Source organism: Pogona vitticeps, chromosome 3 (assembly GCF_051106095.1).
Source record: "Pogona vitticeps strain Pit_001003342236 chromosome 3, PviZW2.1, whole genome shotgun sequence".
Classification (NCBI taxonomy): Eukaryota; Metazoa; Chordata; class Lepidosauria; order Squamata; family Agamidae; genus Pogona; species Pogona vitticeps.
In genome coordinates, this window is record NC_135785.1 from 252,711,326 (window position 1) to 252,732,544 (window position 21,219).

Sequence of the window (21,219 nt, forward strand, 5' to 3'; positions counted from 1 at the left end):
ATTGGTGGTTACCTCAGGTGATCATTGTGTGATTGTATTTAAGCAAAACAAAAACGAGAAAACCAAAACAGAGCCGGATGCATCGTTCCAAAGCAGTTTTACAACAGGAGGAGGATGGCTCGCGATGCCTGTTGAATTGTGTAAGAAGTTGACAAAGCAGTGTTGGCTGCTAACAGTATTGGAATGAAAACTAGTATCTATCTGTCATTACAACAGCTGTAGGTGGAAAGCAACTGGCCTTAAAAGAATTCAGAAGTGAACAGATCAATACAATCAAAAGGCGAACTCATCTCTTCCTTTATGTACTAACATTGGCCTCAAATGTTTAGGTCTGCATTCCTTAATGTGGAAGTGATATACTGACTACAATTCCATCGGCCATACTGACTAGGATGTCGTGAGATTTTGCTCAAGATTTGGGAAGATGGTTCACTGGATAAGGCTGACCTGGTGTGTGTGTGTGTGTGTGTGTGTGTGTGTGTGTGTGTGTGTGTGTGTGTGTGTGTGTGTGTGTGTGTGTGTGTGTGTGTGTGTGTGTGTGTGTGTGTGTGTGTGTGTGTGTGTGTGTGTGTGTGTGTGTGTGTGTGTGTGTGTCTCTCTCTCTCTCTCTCTCTCTCTCTCTCTCTCTCTCTCTCTCTCTCTCTCTCTCTGTTTAAGATGAACTCATCCTGAAACAACACATCAGGTAACATTTGAACTACTGGACAGCTCAGTGGTTTAGGTCTTCTAATATACTAGTTATATTCTAATTCTATATACCAAATAGCTGTTTTGTTTTTAAACATCAGAGAAAGAATCAGTGTAACTGCACTATATAATGGAAATGTGCTTGCAAAATATGTCTGCTATACCACATTGTGGGTAAAAATCTGCTCATTTTGAGAAAATGCATGCATCCGAACATGCAAGTTTTAAAAATATCACAAACCCATGAAAAAAATAGGATGAAGCTATTCTAGAAATGAAAAAAAAAATCGTAAGAGAGAAAACGAAAGCAACAAATTTGTTTCTAGTATAGCATACTGCAAAGCTCAGTGATTTATGTCTCAATTGGGAGTTGGATTCCCCACTGTGTCCCCTCCTGTGAGTACATCCGGGCTGTGTGGTCTGGGGCAAGCTGCACACCGGACCCCGCCAAAAGGGAATGGTAAACTAATTCTGAGTATTCTCCACTTGGAAAACTCTGAAAAGGGACACCTTCAGTCGGGGTTGACTGGATGACATGATTATCACTAGTATAGTATGCAAGAGATCTTTCTAGCTACCTGATTTATGATCTTTTAAACAAGGTATGTCAAATCTAGATATTTTGTTTTGAAAATGTGGGCTCTATGACTGAATTACGGTGGTTAATTCTCTAAGAGAGCAGCAAAATCTAGAATATGACTGAATTGGTCAGCAGAATTCTAGATACTATAGAGTGACTACTTGAGACATTCTTTTTTCTCACCTTGAGGTCTAATCCTTGTTCTGTTCTGCTTTTAAACATAACAAATTCCACTCTCTGTTTTTGCTTATCATTTTAGAAAATGTCCCTGCTTTAATTTGAATACAGTAGTACCTCCGTTTATGTACACCTCGGTTTACGAACAGAAATCTGTTCAAAATAATGCCACGGTTTTTTTTTGGGGGGGGGGGGGGAGTGGTTTGCGAAGGAAGTTTCCCCGTGCCTGGAGGTTTGTAGCACCACCACCGTTGCTATGGCAATCCTCGTTTCGGTTTACGAAATTTCTGTATTATATAATGTTCCGGAGAATGTATTCATTTCGTAAACTGAGGTACTACTGTACTTCTCTTAAACACATCTGATCAATTATAGTATGCTTAACAGTGTTAGCATGTGTTTTGACGTGTGCACAATTTATGGGAAGAAAGAAACATTTCTTGCTGGTCAATGCACAGGTTTTAGAGTGAAAATTGTCTCTGGTCTGCACAGTCCAGGAAACACAGATGGAATAAAATCCACAGGGCAAAGCAGGCTTCATCAGATTCCTTGTACTACATCCTTAGAGATTTAAGTTGTGGGCATCTATGATAAGAAGGAGAAAATGGCCGCATCACCTCCATAGACTGACATATAGTGTAAAATGAGGATGTACCATAGCAGGGCTTTCCAAAATGTGCGCCCTAGCGCCCTGCACTCCTCAACTCCCTGGTGCACTGCCTAACCAGCCCAGAGCAACATTAAAGCTTTTTTTCCCATGACCTGGTGGTGGCGCTGCTCTTCTAGCTCCGACTCATTTGTCCTCATTTGTTTCGTGCTTTGCCTTGCACCCCTCACCGCTCCTCCTGCCGACACAGTCACTCAGGGAGGCCACGAGCGGAAAAAGTTTGCCAACCGCCTCAGCGCCTCAGCGAAGGAAGTCAATCAAGAGTTGTTTTGTTTTACTTGAAAACTGATTTTAATGATCAACTTAGCAAATTTTGGCAGTTACAAACCTGTACACCTTTTTTTGTCTGTTTTTTTTCTTTTGTAGCAAAATAACACAAGACAATACTGCCAACAGTAAATATGAAAGACCAATGCATTTGCTGACGAAGGACCCGATCCGCCTAAGTGATAGCTTTCCCTTTGCATACAGTTGTTGAGTGACGGGAGAAATGGTGCAAATGGCATTAGGAATCATGTCCGTAAGAGCATTTGTGCAAAGACACATTTGAGGAAGAAAAAAAAGTCATTAAGAAACTGTCTTTTAGGAACAGAAACAATAGTCACCGGGGGGGGGGGGGGGAACAGTTACAGTTTGTTCTGAAGTGATTAAGAAGTACCATTTTCAAACCTATTAGCCTTTCTGCTGATCTGCCATTGCCTTACATGTTTAATTTGACATGGATGATGCTCTTCAGAGTACACAAACGAACACAGTAAGGAAAAATTAAAAGCAACCTGATCGGCAATGAATATCTACAAAAGCCCAGTAATTTCAAAATTATTATATACATTATTTTATAAACTTTTTTTTTCTCAACACCAAAAACATACATCTTTTACAAACCAGCCTGCTTTGCAACAGGTAAAATTTACAATTATCTTTCTTATATAGTGCTTCAAAGAGAACTGCTTACATTTCCCACATGAACCTCCCAAAATTCAAAATTGTTCTGGGAACAACCCAGGTCTTCATTGACAGGATTAAGCTACACCAGTGAGGGTTTGAATTTCCACCATCCAGTTCAACTGTATCCTTAACACTGCCATGACTGAAGACTGGTTTATGGCCTTGTAATACAACATTTGTAAATTATTGCTTTTTTAAAAAACGTGTACATGATGAAATTAACTTATTTGCATTACACCCCATCCCTATGTGTCTTTCTCCCATGTGAAATTAACAAATGTTCAGTGCTTTTTTTCTGTTTGGTGCATAGCCTTAGAAAATATAAGTTCAAAATAATGACCTTCACCGGGTAACCTTATAGTCGATTCTAATACAAAAACATGCAGTTAACAGAACAGTTTTGAATAGGCAAACAGAAGAAAATGAAATCACAAGAAACCAATTGTGCATAATCAATGGAAGGCATATGATTCTTTCTCTCTATTTCATTTAAGACATTTCTCTTTTCTGAAATTGAAGCTCCCAAACAACACAACGGCTTCAACAAGTACTTTGTAGAAGATTCCTATGTTCTGTGTCAGTCCTAAGATTTTCCTGCTCTAGATCTTGAAAACCACTCTTCAAGATAAAAACAGACTGTTCATACATTACTGTTTGGGATCAAACATTAGAATGAAGAAAACAATGAGCAAATGCTCTTCAGTGTTTTTTTGTGTGTGTGACCAACATCCCAGTTCCAAAAAACAAACAAACATTGATTGGCTCACCAGCCAGATATAACAAGTGGACAATCCAATCCTTGATACCTTAACGTGTTGAGAAATGTTTTTTTTTATATCCAGAGCACACCTATACAGCCTATTAGACAGGTATTTGTGCCTGTCAGGAAACCAACAGCTTTTTCTATTCTGGAGTACCCAGCAGGCAGGTAAGCAGAAAATGTAGGTTTGTTGAGAATGCAGATTATGTGTGGTCTGGTGGATCATCAATTATCCGGGTCTGGTCTGAAAGACACGGATTCAAATCCATTAGAGCAGTGGTCCCCAACCTTGGGCCTCCAGATATTCTTGGACTTCAACTCCCAGAAATCCTGGCCAGCAGAGGTGGTGGTGAAGGCTTCTGGGAGTTGTAGTCCAAGAACATCTGGAGGCCCAAGGTTGGGGACCACTGCATTAGAGAGTGTCTTCTGCTGGATTTTAGTACAACTAGCTCAACCTCAGGCCAGTTCCCAAATAGGTAAGAACTCAGTGAGAGGAAAGATTTCTACAAGCAATGAGCTTGGAGACAGACCAGTGTTCTTCTGGATAGTCTGCTTTCAAGGAAGTTCAGTGCACTGAGCCCACAAAGACACTAACAATTTACAAACGGGAGTGATGACTTTAAACTGTACAAGACACATCCCTTGGATGTACTGTGTGCTGTATCTTGATAGTGAGTGGCCTGCAGTTATCTTTCTTACGGACATTTCACTGTGTGAAAAAGTGTGACCAATATATGAAAATATAAGCCTTAAATGTTTTATAAGAGACAACAGGGAAAATCAAAAGCAAAATTTTAATTATGGAAGACTAGCTTTGCATTCAGGATCTCTGCCCCCCCCCATGCCTGGAACTGTTCATTTGGGGGGGGGGGCTACAACACCCATAATCCCCTAATATTGTCACCAGTGTGAGGAATGCTAGGAGCGATGGTCCAAAAATTCTTTTTTTTTTCCCCTTCCCAAGATCCCTATAAGCTACTACAAGAATGGCAGACCTGATTAAGTGGAGAAAGGAAAGCAGCAAGCACACCGAGCTGTGGGTTGGGACTCTCAAATAACACTAAGGAAAACTTTAATGGACATACATGGCAGCTGAAGGACCTGTTGTTCCTCCCCTGCCAAAACTCTGGGCTAGTGGTTTAAATTTGTTTGGATGAACTGAGAAATATATTTTAATATAACTTTGAGAGTCAACATTGGCAATAGTTGAGGGCAAGAAACCAGTCAAAGCGGAAGCCTGGTTTGCTGAGGTAGTATTGTATACAGACTGCACCTCTTCAACCTACAGCAGAGAACGGCAGCATGGCTATGATCTTTCAGATTGACATTTACCATTTCAATGTGGGAATGCATGTTTTTGTTTGTTTTGAGTGCCAATCAGCCATCTGAAAGGACATTGCTCCCACAGGACGTGGCTGTTTTGGGAAGAACTAGGACAGGGGCACACTCAAAAAAAGAAGAAGAACAAGAACAAGAAGAAGCAGAAACTAGAGCTTTTCTGCTCATGAAGCAGAAGGAACCTGGAGTTTTGGTTGGGTTGGTACAACCAATGATTGTAGGTAGGTAGGTAATTTTTAAGAAGCTTTTCCACAGCTCTTTGAAAAGGCCCATTTCCTTCATTTAAATATAGCAGCGCTTTGTAAGAGAGAGATGTCATGACGCCTTCTGAAGTGTGTCCTATTTTATCACCATCAGTCTGATGGCGGTACTTCTGGATGGGCACCAGAAATGCGATCCAACACATGTGCAACATTGGAAGTGGTTCAGCCTAGACTTCTACCGCCTCAGTCGGTGTGCGAAAGTGGCTTCAAAATCACAACCATCGGTTTCAGGGGGGAAAAAAATCAAAATGGAAAATAAGCATGGTGTTACTCACAACAGTTATTTGATGGACAATGCCTGATGTTGCCAACACCAACAATACGTTAGCAGATCACAGAAAAGAAACTGGAAGGAAACATGTGGAAGGAAATCAATGACCCTAATTCCTCTTGAGAGCCAACATTTTGTGATCTGAGCAGTGGAGGGAGGGGTTCTCATTACCACTGCAGCATGAGATGTTCCTCAGTCCACAACTTGTGAGGCTTTTGGGGTTATCATGACTTGTCTCTATCTTGTGTAAGTGAGTTTACATGGATCTGGGAGTAATCAGCAGCCGGCTGCTAGTAAAATAAGTCAGAGGCCTGATAACTGCACAGGACCTGGCAAAAATGAGAGGGCCCCAAACTACATGTAACCTTGAAGGAACTAAAAGTCTATGCCAATGGAGGAAAATGCAATATAAACAGGGCTCCCACATGGTTACTTAGTGCAGACAACATTAGGAACTGTTCTGAGGAAGACTAGAAGGGAAAAAAATAATCATGTGCAGAGAATAGTCACGTTCAGCTATTTGCATTAGGTTTCTTTTGTTCCTAATTATTTCCCTGCGTGATGTTGTTGATATGTCCGTCATCAAAATTGAAAAAAAAAATCAAAATAAACCTAGATATTAAGTGTCCCACAGAAGCATTAGCTGAAGATGCCCACATTCACTGGACGCCAGGAAGGATTAGTTCATAATTACTTTGTGGGGGAAGAAAACAAGAGAGCTCAATAGTTCAACCAAACAAAAGTTCAAAGTTCAGATGTATTATTCTGGAATCTACTTGAAGCAGCTCCAATGTGTACTCTAACTGTGAGCTTGAGAATTGGGAACAGACATAGTTGACTGGTGTTTTGACTACGGTACAAGCACCTCAACACCCATGCCTGTTTAAAAAACAAACAAAAAAAAAAAACAAAACAAAAAAAACACTTGTCCACAAGGTCACCCTATGCTAGCCTCTTCGAAACTTTAAGCTTCTTTAACAGGAGTCTATTGGCCAACTTTGGCCAGAACTTGAGAGGGTCATTTCTGGAACTGAGAATCCTCTAGCCAAAATGTCCATATTAAGCTGGAGGATTCCGGAGTTTTAAGTCCCCAAAGCGTCTTTTCTAAGTTCTGACTCTGGCTACACACGCTTGGAAGAACTGTTTCAAGTATGGAAGAGAAATCTGTCTTTTCTTTCTTCACAAATGGGGTGAGATGGGGACACATACATTTCAAGCATAATGTTCCCCACTCCCATAAAACACGGGGGGGGGGGACACGTGAAAGTCTAGGGTGGAGTGGAGAAAGCAAACACTGCACAAAACACACTATAAATGGTCACTTCTAGTATTTATCACACCAGGGCTCTGGGGGGAAGGAAGGGAGCAGAAAAAAAAAATCAGTTCTTCCACCAGGATACACAAGTAGGCCTGTGCTACTTCCCGGAAGAGTTACATGAACATGTTGTCTTGCCTTGAAACCCATTGTTAACATACTTTTCAATATTCTAACTAGATTGCTTGTTGCATAAGAAATATTCATAATTCTCTTACAGTATGGAAGGGGGGGTTGTAACGAACGAACTGCCAAGTTTAAGACTGGGTTTCAGAGTTCCTCCACTTTTTAAAGTGTTACATGATTGCTGCTCGTTATTTAAAACCCATTTTGCTCATAGCACTGCCTGCTTATGAGCAATCAACTATCTCCTGTAACAAAAGGAAATTGCCACTGATGAACAATGAAACGGAGGCATTGAAATTCAGTTCCAGCCAACAACCCCCCCCCCGACAAAACCCTCACTTCATGGAAGACAGGCACCCGAAATGCTCATTTTACGTTGTGCTGACCAGGATCCAGGATAAGGCAAGGCCATGAAAAAACTGTTAGGGGATCCATTCATCCATGACTATGCTCTAGGACCAACAATTTATTTGTTTGGTATTGCAGTATTCTGCCAGGAAAGGAATGATGCTCCCCCCAACTTTCAGCTGCACGGTGAAGAAAAACCTTTAATTACAGGTAGGAAAGGAACAGTGTGTGCTCAAAAATAGGGCAAAATGTGGCTTGTCTTTTTTTTGGCAACGCTAAAGGAAGTGTGCTTGAAAGAATGAAAGAGAGCAAGCATCTGCACAATGTTTTTAAAAGGCACCTGCAGAGAGACAAAGAATATGACTGAATCAAAGGAGCCTGGTATATACGGTACATCTGTGTGCACGAGTCTTACAAAAAGAAAAATACATAAATGATCATTCTGATTTTGCACAGACCACTTCTGGGGCCAGCTTCTCCACAGGTGCATACAAAATGTTTCATAGAATGTTAATTTTCAAAGCTACACTTTGGATCCTAACCCCTTCTCCAAGTATAGTACCTGGAAATAACTCTTCCAACTCTGCTGCGGCTGCAGGATGCACTCCCAAGATTTCCCTCCCCTCCCCTTGTATACTAGAAGTAAAGGAGCCTATAGTTCTCCTGCATTGGGTCATCCTACCCCCAGTGATGCGTGCTTGATAATCCGTGTAATAAATGATTACATTTCATATCGTTCTCTGAGGTTAACTTACTTTCATGTGATCCTCATAGAGTGGTTGTGTGCAAGGCTCATCGTGATATGCAATAGATGAGAGCAGAACAACAACAGACTGCTCACCTGCAGTTTCAGTCTGGTTTAGAGCCGGGGATTATTTGGCAACACACATTGTTCGGCTGTTGTACACAATGGCCAGGTAGCCGTACATCTGAAATGCAGCCATATGTAATTATACATTACAGCAGAGATGGGACTCGCGAAGCCTGTGAAAGCATTTCTATGCCCCCTGGAGCACCCCAAAGAAAATTAAAAACCCACCCCAAAATCTTTGGGGTTTTCCTCCAGACATGGCAAAATTATATCACTGGGAGGTATAGTCCTTGTTTAAGCACAAGCCATGATCACCTTACCTTCTATTAAGAAAACCTTTTTTGTTGTTGTTTTGAAATGGAAGTGATCTTCCAGTTTACTTGGACAGTCTAGCTTTCCCACAAGTCCTGGGAGTAGGAAAATCAGCTCTGGAAGGATCCCCAGAGTTTGATCATCCTGCATTGAATGGAATAATACAGAAGAAGAACTTCTTGTGGACTAAAAAGACTGATTTTGATTTTGTAAGAGCCAATTTATACAATTGCAGCCTTACCAGCTAATTTTACCTTCATTTATTCACGGGACAATATTCAAACTACGCAGCAACGCTAAGAAGAATTTGAGATGTTTTTGTGGTGGGTTGTTTTTTTTTTTTTTTTTGGCCTGTTCTTAACACTGAGTTTAATCTTGCAACACTTTTAGTAGTAGGACAATCCATAAAGCAAAGTAAAGGAAAACTGTCACCAAACAATTTCTCTGCTTTCTACTGGCCACAAGCTGGACGTGCCAACTTTGGTTCCAATTTTCTGAGATAACCTTCTTTTCCCTCTGTGTAATGTGCACATACATCAGGGATTTTGTGTCGGGGAGAAAAATGGGTTATGCTAGTAATCCACCATGCCCCATATATAGGTCCAATATTCTTAGTGGAAAACAAAAAAGATCCATTGTAATAGTTATGCTATGAATGAGACCAAACAACAGCAAGAACGACATCAACAAAAACAGCTTCTTCACACTTGAGTCTGGTGATGCGTCTCCATGAAAGGAATGCAAATATGATGGTGGTCTAGATGGAGCTCCTCAATGCTTTCATAGTCACTCATGGTGACCTCAGAGTCATCAAAGCCACAACCTGCCGAAACGTCAGATGAGGAGGCATCCAGGGAATGGTGTAAGGTCAAGGTCTTCTTGGCTCCACTGCCAATGTTTTCTCTGTTTGGCCCTGGTCCAACACCAAAAGTACTAAATTCATTAGCAGTCTGAGATCCACCATTGTCCACGTCATTGGGAAACTGGTGCGGAGGGAGGTATTGGCTCGGGTGGAACTGTGGGCGTCGCCGACAATCTGGGCTAAGAGTTCCGGTCATGGAGACGGGCTGGGATGGAGGGAGGGCTTCATATTGGTCAGGATAGTCTTCTGGAAGGGGAGGTGGAAGCTGGTCCTGGTTTAAAAACTCCTCCTCATGTGGTGGAGGATAGTCACTGTCAATATCATAGCCGCCAAGATAGTAATCCGTTTCCAGCTCTCTTGTGCTCCCGTGATGCGCTGAGCTGCCGTCCGCCGTCTCATAATTAGGCACCTCTTCAATGTCGGACAGCCTAGCGCTTGGCATCCAGTCTGAGGTGTCCCAGTGATACGCTGTGGAAAGAAAACACACCCACAGTGATTGGGGGAGGTGGTGTAACCTTCACTCAAAATGAAATATATGGGCATGCAGCTGATACGAAGCATATTCTTCTGAGCCTCAGCAGAATGGAACTTCATACTCAAAGAATTAACATGCATCACCGTTGTTTTTTTTAAAATACAGAACAGAACAGAACGAAATACTGGCCGGTCATGCGTTGGCCAAGATGAAGAGAAGCCACCTCACGTCTTGACAGCCAGCAACCACAAAACAGCCATTTTTAAGTAAGTGAAGAAAGTAAAAAAAGAAAAGGGAGGGGGGAAGCAAAACCCTAATGGAAGATTCTGCTCATGGAAGATGTGAGAATCCATCAATCCGTTAGAAAAGAGCATAGGTATATACATTAATAAAAGTCAGCATGCCCTTGAGGCTATGTTCATTTTCCAAAATCTTGGTCTGAGGAAAGAAAATCACACAGGCAACACAAAATAATATACTGAGATGAAAAAGAACCAGCAAACACCTGAAATAAAAAAAGAAGATAAATATATATATATTTCCCCAGATGAACAAAATAAGGACTATAACATGCTCAAACATGCAAAATGTGGGCACGGCATGATCCCATACGTAGAAGCCAAAGTAAACATGTTAGTAATGTGTTAAAGACCACCCATTGCAGCAGGCAGATATGTCACCTCTGTTGTAGTTCTGTCCTTGATCCATACCAGACACTGTTAAATACAAAGTGGGGGGAAAAAACCAACACTGGAAATTCGCAAGTCTACAACCGGCACAGGATTTACACAGACATGTTGAATAAAATCTAACAATATGGCATATGTTTCTACGACAATCTGACTTAAAGCATTAATGAAGTTGACTTTAAGCAGTTTTAAAAGGTGAAAAATTAAATCTGCTTCTTCTAATCAGACTTACATAAGACACAGACTGAAACACCACGTTCCACCAACTGTTAGGGTGTATTCATTACTTTAGTTATTGGAATCGAACATGCAAAACTGACTCAAGCATACAGGTTTAACACATAAGTCTAGACAGTGTTTTTAAAAAGATGAGATGTATTGTTTAATTCTCTCTTGCTCACTGTGAAACGGAAACAAAAAATAAGAATCTACCATTCTCAGGGCCGGTTCAAACAAATCTGGGCCCAAGTACGCTCAGATACCACGGTGAGAGGCACGGTATAACAACCTGAACAGAACAGAATAGAAAGGCAGTCAATTGGGCCACCAGAAGCAAACACCAAAGAGTCTACTCCTAGCTAAAAATACGACTTTCCATATGGGGATTAGAAGGGGCAGCTGGCCGGGTGCAGAGAAAACAGCCAGGGCCTCTTACCAGCCTTTATTAAAAGAGGCTGGCTTATACCAAATGTGACCACAGGTTCGTCTTGCTTGGTACTGTCTATAGTTAATGAGAACAGCTCTCCAGGGTTATGGACAGAACATTTTTCCCAGCGCCAGGGACAAAATTAGAGAACCATTTGCCTGCCAAAGCATGTCACACCTGAGCTACAGAGTACATGGAAACACACGTTAAGTATCTTCTACAGCCTGCTCACTGAGCTGCTGTTAAAGAAAGGGGGATGGAAGTGAGCCAGCTACAAAAGTTACTGATTTTATTTGGGGAAAAGTAACTTAGGAGCAGACCTACTGGAAGTTCTTTTATTAGCAGGAGACATAGATTTCAAAAAAATAAATAAATCAGGAGGCAAAACCATGCTTCTTTAAAAAGCATGAAAAACGGAGACTATAGAAAGATTGGTCAGAATCCTTCTGGAGATGTATGCTGGTGTCAATGTAACTGGATAAATTGTACTGGCCAATTGCTGCTAATTAACAAACTGCTGCTCACATTCCTGGTTGCATGTGATTGGCAATGTGAACAGCGACATCACCATATTTAAACATTTACACTGATGCCGGTGCACGTTCCCAACATAATACTGGCCGCTGTATACTATTTCTTCTTTCTGATATAACTTTATCTCTGAAAAGTTAATTCCACAGGTGCATTCTCAGGGCTGGTAAGAATCTGAATCAATGCAAACCATTCTCATTTATTTGGTTTATGCATTTACTAGTTATCCTGTAGTTATTCATTTCTTTGGGTTGTCATTAGATTCTTCATCAGTGTGAGAGGTGAACTGGTCATGCCAGGACTGGGCGGCTTTGGTTTCTAAAACTGCTCCATCCCATAAGGAATCTGAGGTTCCTCCCTGGATCTGAATTGGGGTAGAATTTGGCCATTAGGCTGAATCCCTACAGTGAAGCATCAACTGTGCAAAAACGCGATTATCCAAGTATTTCAGTATTGTTACACAGAACAGCTTGGAAAAGTAACTTCTTTGGGGTGTACAACTCCCAGGGACAATGGCTATACTGCCTGGACATTGTGAAAGTTGTAGGGCTAAGTCAACCTTTCCAAGCACTGGTCGTGAGGTGCTTTCTTGGGTCAAGACCCTAGATACAGTGGACCCTCTACTTACAGAATTAATCCGTATTGGAACAGTGGCTGCAGGTCGAAAAGTCTGTAGGTCGAGTCTTCATTGACCTACAATGCATTGAAAACTGATTAATCCCGTAACCAGCCGTTTTTGTTCCATTTTTGTTCCATTTTGATTTTTTTTTTCTGGTCTGTAGGTCGATTCTCCGGCTGCAAGTCGAACCTAAATTTTGTGGCCAGAGAAGTCTGTAACTCGAAAAGTCTGTAAGTCGAGCCGTCTGTAAGTCGCGGGTCCACTGTATTTCTGACTGCACAGCTGGAATGGCACTTATCTTACACTACTTGTCATCGGATAACAGCCTTCCTTATGCGAGATAAGGGGGACAAATTGAAACTAGGCTAGCGATCTGATGTGCAGAAGGCACATCCTTTTTCTCATGACCAGTGGTTGCAGCTCAGGCAGCACTGTCTGAACCGGCCCTGACTATGAAAAAGAAAAACAGAACAAAAAGCGCACTGAGTGGAAGCCCTGTGTTGACCGGACACAAGGATCATTCCTGTATCGCTCGTTTTTTTATATATATACCTGTATTCTTCAGGGGCATTACACTGTGGCATGCTTTAGCATGTCTAAACACAGTTATTATCTTTCTTCACACAGCAGAACCTCATTAACTTGCTGACTTGCCTGGCACCCGGCCTCTTTCCCAAGTTGAAGGAAAAGTCATGTAAGTCTTGAACACCTCCAGATTTTAACAGGTGTACCCAAATACATCATGAACTATTTTACGTAAGACTGAAGGGCTGTACAAACAACTGAAGGTCAATGGTAACCATTGGATAGCTGACAATAGTGGTAGTATTCCTGACATGAATCTACTGGGGGGGGGGGGGAGAGAATTACATTTAATGTAATTTGATCCTGTCCAACATTAGAAACATTGACCAGAATCCTATTACTTAATTACGACAGCATAAGTGAAGCAGCATAAATCAGAGTGGCAAATTGGTCTCTACTTAAGAAATCAATGCTTGCCTTTCTCCGCGTGCACAAGTTGCGTGACTCGGCATGTGACAAGAAATACAACTTCTTCGCTGGCATGAATTAACTGCAGAGACTTACATTGTTTGCCTTATGTCAACACAAGTAAGTAATAGGATTCTGGCCCCTGTAAAATAATTATGTTGTATTTCAAGGAGTATCGTCAATACTAACCAAAGGAGGTCTATCCCACAGGAGCTTAGTTCACAGAGTGGCTGTGAAGCCCTAACCCTCATGCACCAGGCTACAACATTTAGTTTGCTGAAGAACTCACACAGAACTAGATATACTAGTCTATGGCACTGTCAACTGAACAACTATGAGCAGTGTCCGCAGGTTTCAGCCACTCACAATGCACAGATTGTTTTTAAAAGGGGAGGTGGAGTCTGGCATAGGCTATGGTATCAAGAAGCAGAAGTGGGATGACATTATCTGTAATTCAGAGGGTTGAAGCGTTTAGCTATGAAGCCATGGAAGGGGATTTCAAAGTTCCACTGTTCCTTTTGGGAGAAAAACCAGCCAGATCACTCACAGTACATATCATTTATGGCAATGGTCCCCAACCTTGGGCCTCCAGATGTTCTTGGGCTTCAACTCCCAGAAATCCTGGCTAGCAGAGGTGGTGGTGAAGGCTTCTGGGAGTTGTAGTCCAAGAACATCTGGAGGCCCAAGTTTTGGGACCACTGGTTTATGGGATTATGAGCCCTGCTACCTCTGTGGTCTTAGACAAGCTGTACAAGCCCAGTGTGCCACAAAAAAAAGGGAGACTGGTAAGCCACTTCTGAATACTTTTTACTTAGAGAACTACAGGAGGATCACCATGACTCAGAATCATCTTAACCACACACTATAATGATGATGGTGGTGATTAAGGAAATACGAGAGTACATATTAAAACGATAAGTCATGATGAATGTGGCGTGCCCCACAGAATATGGAGGTGATGCACCCTCTCATCCTGGTCATGGACTTGCCTATGGATTAAATCCAATTTCTAAGCCTGAAACTAAACCTAACCACCTTTGTCAACTCTAGCGCTAATCTTCAGAAAATGGGAATTCCAGAGGGTTCGATAGATAACTCAATGTATTTCTTAAAAATATCCTGGTGCATGGGGGTTAAAGAGACCATTAGAACCTCAAATAACGGACAGAAAGGACGTTGAATATTACAAAAACACATTATTATTAGCTCCACAAAACTGTGGACCAAATTTTAACAGATTTGCCAGTTTGGGCTGGACTTTCTTTGTGCTTTGGAAAAAAAATAGTTCACCAGGACTGTAGCAATCTGTTCAACTTTTTCCTTGGGGCTCTTTTCTGACAGCTTCCTTCCAGTGGGTGGTCAACACTACAACGGGCATCGCATGACATGGGGGAGGGGGATCCCTGTTGGTCCGAACTGATCCCAGATATGAACTGAAATGGTAAAAATACATTTTTTTTCCTCGCTCTGTCTTTTGACCTCCTTCAAGACCTTCCTTGTTGGTCAAGTCAAATAGTTCGTCATGGCCTGGCTAGTCAGCGTGACCTAATGAGGCTCTACTGTGGCATTTCAAAAGAAGAAGAAGAAGACAATAGGTCACAAATGCAGGATAAAATAATGTAAAAAGATTAAATACCTTCATTTTCTATATTGTCAACTACATTGTTGACAAGCTGTATGACAGTCACTATGGAAGCTTGTGGGAGAAGGAAAGCAGAAATAAAGGGAAGGACAGCTTTATGTTAGTATGTATAACACACTGCATTGTAAGGTTACCAATATTAAATTTTCTCAGACAGATTTTCTGGGAAGGGTGTAAGGAGCGGGGGTGGGGAGAGAGGAAAGGCTATAGAATTAATGAATTATGCAGTGGCTTGAAGGACATTTCAATTTCAGATAATCTCATACATTTTTTCCCTCCCTTTCCACAACACAGAAGCAAATGGAGACACATTCAAAAGCAGCACTTTTGGAAAAGCTCATATGAGATGATGAATATCACTTCATAAATTCAGCCTGGATTGTCCAGCAGATTCAATTAACCGGGACAGTATCTTGTCTACCTGACGCTAATCTTTAATTAATTCTCTCTAAAAGGCCTCCGGAGGCAGTCAGGTAGCTTCCTAGCAGCCGTAATCTTTTAGGCAATCATAAAGATACGAGATGGTTTAGAAGTCTTTTGGCTTAAATCTTTTTTTCCCCTCCCCAGTACTAAAGCCTTTCTTATTATGTATGGGCTGCGGAACAAAGCCCTAGCAGGGAAATAACCAAATTCAGAAGCTTTCATTCACCTGACCATCATCATACTCCTTTCATTTAAGGCTTATCTTTTTGTAAGAGTAACCATCTAGATTGGAACCAGGTAAGAGACTCTTTTAATATACGAGACAGCCCGTGTGATGGAGGATTATTTTGCAGTCCTAGGACTGAGGTATGCTGGCCTGTGTGTTAGATGGTCATATTTTACGTTATGGCCATTTATTCATCAGTATTGCATGTTCTGGACATCCAGTGTGATGTAGTGAAGACTCAGAAGACCTGAGTTTGATTCCCTGGTTCTGCAACAGAAACTAACTTGGGGTTAAATTGGTAAAGCTGCTCCTTAAATACCTTACTTGGAAAATCCTATTAATATCACTGTGTGCAAGTTCTGACTTGATGACACATGGCAACAACACTGTATGTTCTAATAGACTGACTCTAGCCAATGGCCATGTCTCTCACTTGATTTTTTAATTGTACAGTCATCGTATAGCGGTTTCATTGTTTAACGAGGCAATCGTTAAGCGAGGCACCACTGTATTTAAACTTAATCAGAGTTTAGAATAGTGTATTTTTTTTAAAAAAGCAGCCCATTAAATGTTATTCACTATTTAAAGAATAACATATGAATAATGTGTTACTGTACTTTTCAATATCTTTTACAAAATTTAAATTCCCCTGTTACCCCTTTGGAACAGCATTTTGAGAGCAATGTCAACTGTTACACTTAAAATAAGGGACAAAGTTACCAGTTCATATGTTGCTTTGTGACAGGAACATGACAACACCTTCATTGTTCCAAAAAGTAACTTGTTACTTTTGTCATGTTGATTACACTGAACTTAGCATCCCTTTCTGCAAGCAAAGTATGTGCTCTACCACTGACTTGCTACTCCTACCTCCTTATGGTCTTTTGCTTTTTGCGTTGAGCCATGCAATATATATTTGCTGAAATTAGGTTTACCTTCAAAGGTTGAGTATAACTAAATTCAACCAAGCAACCATTGATTATTTTCTCCAACTTGACTATAAATGGTTGTTGTGGTTTTTCGGGCTCTTTGGTCATGTTCTGAAGGTTGTTCTTCCTGACGTTTCGCCAGTCTCTGTGGCCGGCATGGTCAGAGTTCCTCCTCCAGTCCTCTGAAGATGCCGGCCACAAAGACTGGCGAAACATTAGGAAGAACAACCTTCAGAACACGGCCAAAGAGCCCGAAAAACCCACAACAACCATTAGATCCCGGCCGTGAAAGCCTTCGCGAATACATTGGCTATAAATGCTTCTAAGTTTCAAAAGTCTCACCTGCGTGATCAGGAAACATATATGAACACAGTTGCCTAGAGCACAGGATCATTAAGATATGATACACCTGATCCTCAGAAAAGAACTGTTCAGGTGCCAAAGGCTGACCCAAGATATTCTTCTGCCCTGAGGTGGATTAGTAAATGACACCCCTTACCCCCACTTCCAGGTAGCCCAAGTCCACTGAGTTCTTTCGGCAACTGAAGTAGAAAATTCCACAAGTACCACTCCCTCTTCTTAGTGACAAAATTATAAAAGTCAGATGCATTTCAGCACTGTTTTTATATACTTGAAATGTGAATTATTCTATGCATACTTTTCAAACATACATAAAAAGGTAAAGGTTCCCCTTGACAATTTGTCCAGTTGTGTCCAGTCGTGTCCAACTCTAGAGGGTGGTGCTCATCACCGTTTCCAAAGACAATCTTCCGTAGTCACGTGGCCAGTGCGACTAGACACAGAACGGCGTTACCTTCCCACTGTGGTGGTACCTATTTATCTACTCGCATTTTGCATGCTTTCGAACCACTAGGTTGGAGGGAGCTGGGACAAGTGACAGGGGTTCAGTCCGTTGCGTGGATTCGATCTTACGACGGCTGGTCTTCTGACCTTGCAGCATAGAGGCTTCTGCGGTTTAACCCGCAGCGCCACCATGTCCCCCCAAACAATCATACACTTTTTTTTGACACTTCCATAAATACTTATAATTGCGAGGATGCCAGAGTGCCAACAAGGTTCAGTTCATGGACATCCAGGATTACAGACTGACACCAGCCCTGTTGAACCTTAGACTGCAACCAGAAGTCACACACCATGTATTATAGGAAGAGGAGTGGGTGCTTTTGCCCCACATCTGCCCTATGCATTCATGCTAGCTTTCCATTGGCACTTACATGGTGTAACATCTGTGTGTCAGCACTTTCCACTGGTTGTTGCCTGTAATTAGAGACGGGCACAAGCTGATGCTTTGGTGGTTCATAATGGTCCTTCCTTTGGACAAATAGGTATTTGTGGTGCCCCAGCTTCCGTCCCTCACCCCCTCTAGCGAGCGCACTCTCAGAGGAGCAGGGAAGCTGGGGACACTGACTCTGTGTGGGGGCCCACCACAGGACGTGGGGGTGGGAAGCTGGGGCCCACAGAACACCTGTTCACCCAAAGGACGAACCATTACAAGCTGCCGCTTCATGTCCATCTCTGCTTGTAATAAAGTAAGCCAACACTGAAGACTTTAGCAGTCTGAGGAGAGACAGAGTCAGACACAGAATGTGTGATTGTATGTAAGTTTAAGGCTAAAAACTCTAGCGCAGTTTTTCATATTGCTTTCCAGACACTTTTCTTAGAAATCCCAACACCATAAGATTTTTACATATCCTCCCTCACTGTGATTGTAGGAAAAGGCAGCAGTTGTTAAAGCACACATGTACAAAATAAATGAGAATAACAATGTTCAGTACAACAAGGTTGTTAATTCAAACCTCAGATTTGGCACAGAGCGTTCAAGAACAACGTCGCTCCTGCCTTCGCAACTACCTCTTCCATCTGGAAACCAGCCCTCGGATAAGGGAGACACATGCTACTCCATATTTCGGTTGACTACTACACAATAAAGCCTTCTAGAAACACCAGGATGGAACACAGTCTTGGCAATAAATGACAATTTAAAAAATAATAACAACCCGCTATTGTGCAAGAAGCGAGATAGCAATAGACTCACCATTATCATCGCCGGAGTCTGACTGGAAAGAGCTGAGAGACTGTACTTCAGAGTTGCTGCCTTTATTGCTTCCTGAAAAACAGGTCACCTCTTCAATGTCATCGACTCCTTTGCCTAAACACACACACACACACACACAACAAAAGGCAATGGGTCAGGTGGAAACATTGACCTCTGTTTTAAGCTCCCATGAAATGAAATACATCAGTTCCCCATCTTGGGTCCCCAGATATTCTTGGACTAAAAATCCCAGAAGCCTTTGCCACTAGCTGTGCTACCCAGGATTTCTGGGAGTTGTAGTCCCAAAACATCTGGGGAACCAAGGTTGAGAACCACTAGTATAGATGGATTCTACCTTGTGTACTTCTCTCTCTGTATCTCTCTCTCAGTTATACACAAACACTTATTAGTTTAATTCTATAGAGCAAGATGTGCCAATCCCATTTGGGCTGAGCGGACATACTCCTCCTCCTCCTTATTTTTTATCCCCAGATCAAATCTGTGAGGTACATTAGGCCAAGGAGTTTCAAGTTTCTTCAACTTGAAAAAAATGTAGGGGAGATATATATCTATATATAGATTTGATCGTGGGTTTCCACCATCCAACATTCTATAATCATAGAATAGTGAAGTCAGAAGGGGCCTATAAGGCCATCTAGTCCAAACTTCTACTCCTGTGGTCCCCAACCTTGAGCCTCCAGATGTTCTTGGACTACAACTCCCAGAAGCCTTCACCACCACCTCTGCCGGCCAGGATTTCTGGGAGTTGAAGTCCAAGAACATCTGGAGGCGCAAGGTTGGAGACCACTGCTCTACTCGATGCAGGAATACAAATCAAAGGATATCTGCCAGGTGGCTGTCTAAGTATCTCTTGAATGCCTCCAGTGTTGGAGCACTCACCACCCCTTGAGGTAATTAGTTCCACTGTCGTACTGCTCTAACAGTTAGGAAGTTTTTCCTGATATTCAACCTGTAACCTGAGCCCATGTTGCTGCATGTCCTGCACTCTGGGATAACCAAGAACAGATCCTGCCCCTCCTCTGTATGACAACCTTTCAAGTATTTGAAAAGTGTTATTGATCACCCCTCTGTCTTCTTTTCTCAAGGCTAACATGCCCAGTTCTTTCAATCTTTCCTCATAGGAAAGATGGGTTTCCAGTCCCTGATCATCCTTGTTGCTGTCCTCTGAGCTTAATCCAGTTTGTTATTACTTTACTATACTGTCTCAAATTCCAGACCTGCTTCTATCTGGATTACTCACTTTCAGTGCCATTTTCCCAGGTCTTCCTGATGGAGTCACAGTCCGAGCGGCATGGAGAAACAGCTGGTAGGTTGGGAGCTACACTGCACACTACGACACCCCGCCTTGCAGTGAGGATCCGGGGAGACTCTGGATGGAATGTTGTCATCTCCTGATGTTCCACTCCGAGTCCATCCACTATCTTATCTAAATTGTTCCTAGAATCACTCTGGAAACAAGGTGTATAGGCCATTGGCCTTACGGGCACTTGAGGTGGCCCCACCTCTTGATAAATGTTGCGGCTATCCCCACTGTTCCTCATATTCTTGAACTGAATCCCATTGCTTTTGTGAAGGAGAGCAGCAGTTGCTGGGTCTTGGACCAAAGTGATGTTGTTCCGGGAATAATTCTTCCTGAAGACTTTCTTACGGAACACTATGAAGAGGACAATTAACATGAAGATGACAAAAAGGACGATCGCGATGCCAATGAGCTCTTCTTTGCCCACGTAAGAATGGCCGGCTTGAATGTTAGGGACGACCACCGGTCGCAATCCACAGTGCTGGCCCACATATCCAGGAGTGCAGTTGCACAAAAACGAGCCGAAAACGTTGACACATGAGCCACCATTTTCACATTCTTCCCTTTCACACTCATTAATATCTTCCTCACACCTGAGGGAAAAGAAACATCAAAAAAGATGAAGGATTTTGGAAATTAGCATCAGACGGAGATACACACCAAAACAAAGCCCTCTTTTGTTGCAAAATATTGTATTTTTCCGTGTATAAGACAATACTTTTGTCTAAAATCTTTAGACTAAAAATTGGGGGTCGTCTTATACACGGAAGTAAGCTGAGGAGAGAACAAAAACAAGTGGAGGGGAAAGCAGGGATCAAAGCGGTCCTGCAGCACTTTGATCCCTTCCCCTTATACTTGCTAAACCCCACCTAGATTTCTTAATTTTGGATTAGAAAAGTGTGGGGCGTCTTATACATGGGGGCATATTATACATGGAAAAATACGGTACTTCCTCAGAATTCCCTCACTAAAGCTCTTCTGTGACGTATGGTTACAGCAATAAACTCATAGGAATCCTGCATCATATGGAGGGGCTATACGTCCAGAAGTTGTCATATATGCCACCAGGGGCTCAAGAAATACCATGGAGTTGCCACATTTCTGAAATAAAGAGAACGCGGGGGTCAGTGGGCTCCATCTTAGCTTGTAGGCTCCATCATGAGGTAGGCCTGCTTTCTCTTACCAGCTTTTCAATGCAACATGT

General features: G+C 42.1%; 1 protein-coding gene and 1 long non-coding RNA gene across 9 annotated transcripts in view; one reads left to right on the top strand and one right to left on the bottom strand.

Moving 5' to 3' along the window:
* Nucleotides 1-10,201, top strand: part of LOC144588086 (uncharacterized) — a 142,784-nt gene extending 132,583 nt beyond the window's left edge. For both annotated transcript variants that reach the window (XR_013543429.1, XR_013543428.1), the window contains exon 2: nt 10,106-10,201. This is a non-coding gene — a long non-coding RNA (uncharacterized LOC144588086). The remainder of the gene's footprint in view (nt 1-10,105) is intronic.
* FAT3 (FAT atypical cadherin 3) overlaps nt 2,376-21,219 on the bottom strand; it is a 529,225-nt gene continuing 510,381 nt past the window's right edge. For 3 of the 7 annotated variants that reach the window (XM_072993567.2, XM_072993565.2, XM_078390134.1), the window contains 5 exons: nt 19,956-20,608; nt 18,695-18,808; nt 15,055-15,114; nt 10,621-10,656; nt 2,376-9,933 (listed from right to left, as the gene is read on the bottom strand). In XM_072993567.2, coding sequence (XP_072849668.2) covers nt 9,305-9,933; nt 10,621-10,656; nt 15,055-15,114; nt 18,695-18,808; nt 19,956-20,608 — 1,492 coding nt within the window. In that variant the 3' untranslated portion in view covers nt 2,376-9,304. Of the gene's footprint in view, nt 9,934-10,620; nt 10,657-11,061; nt 11,138-15,054; nt 15,115-18,694; nt 18,809-19,955; nt 20,609-21,219 lie in introns of all 7 variants that reach the window. The other 4 variants (XM_072993569.2, XM_072993568.2, XM_072993570.2 and 1 more) reach the window with 3 other exon arrangements.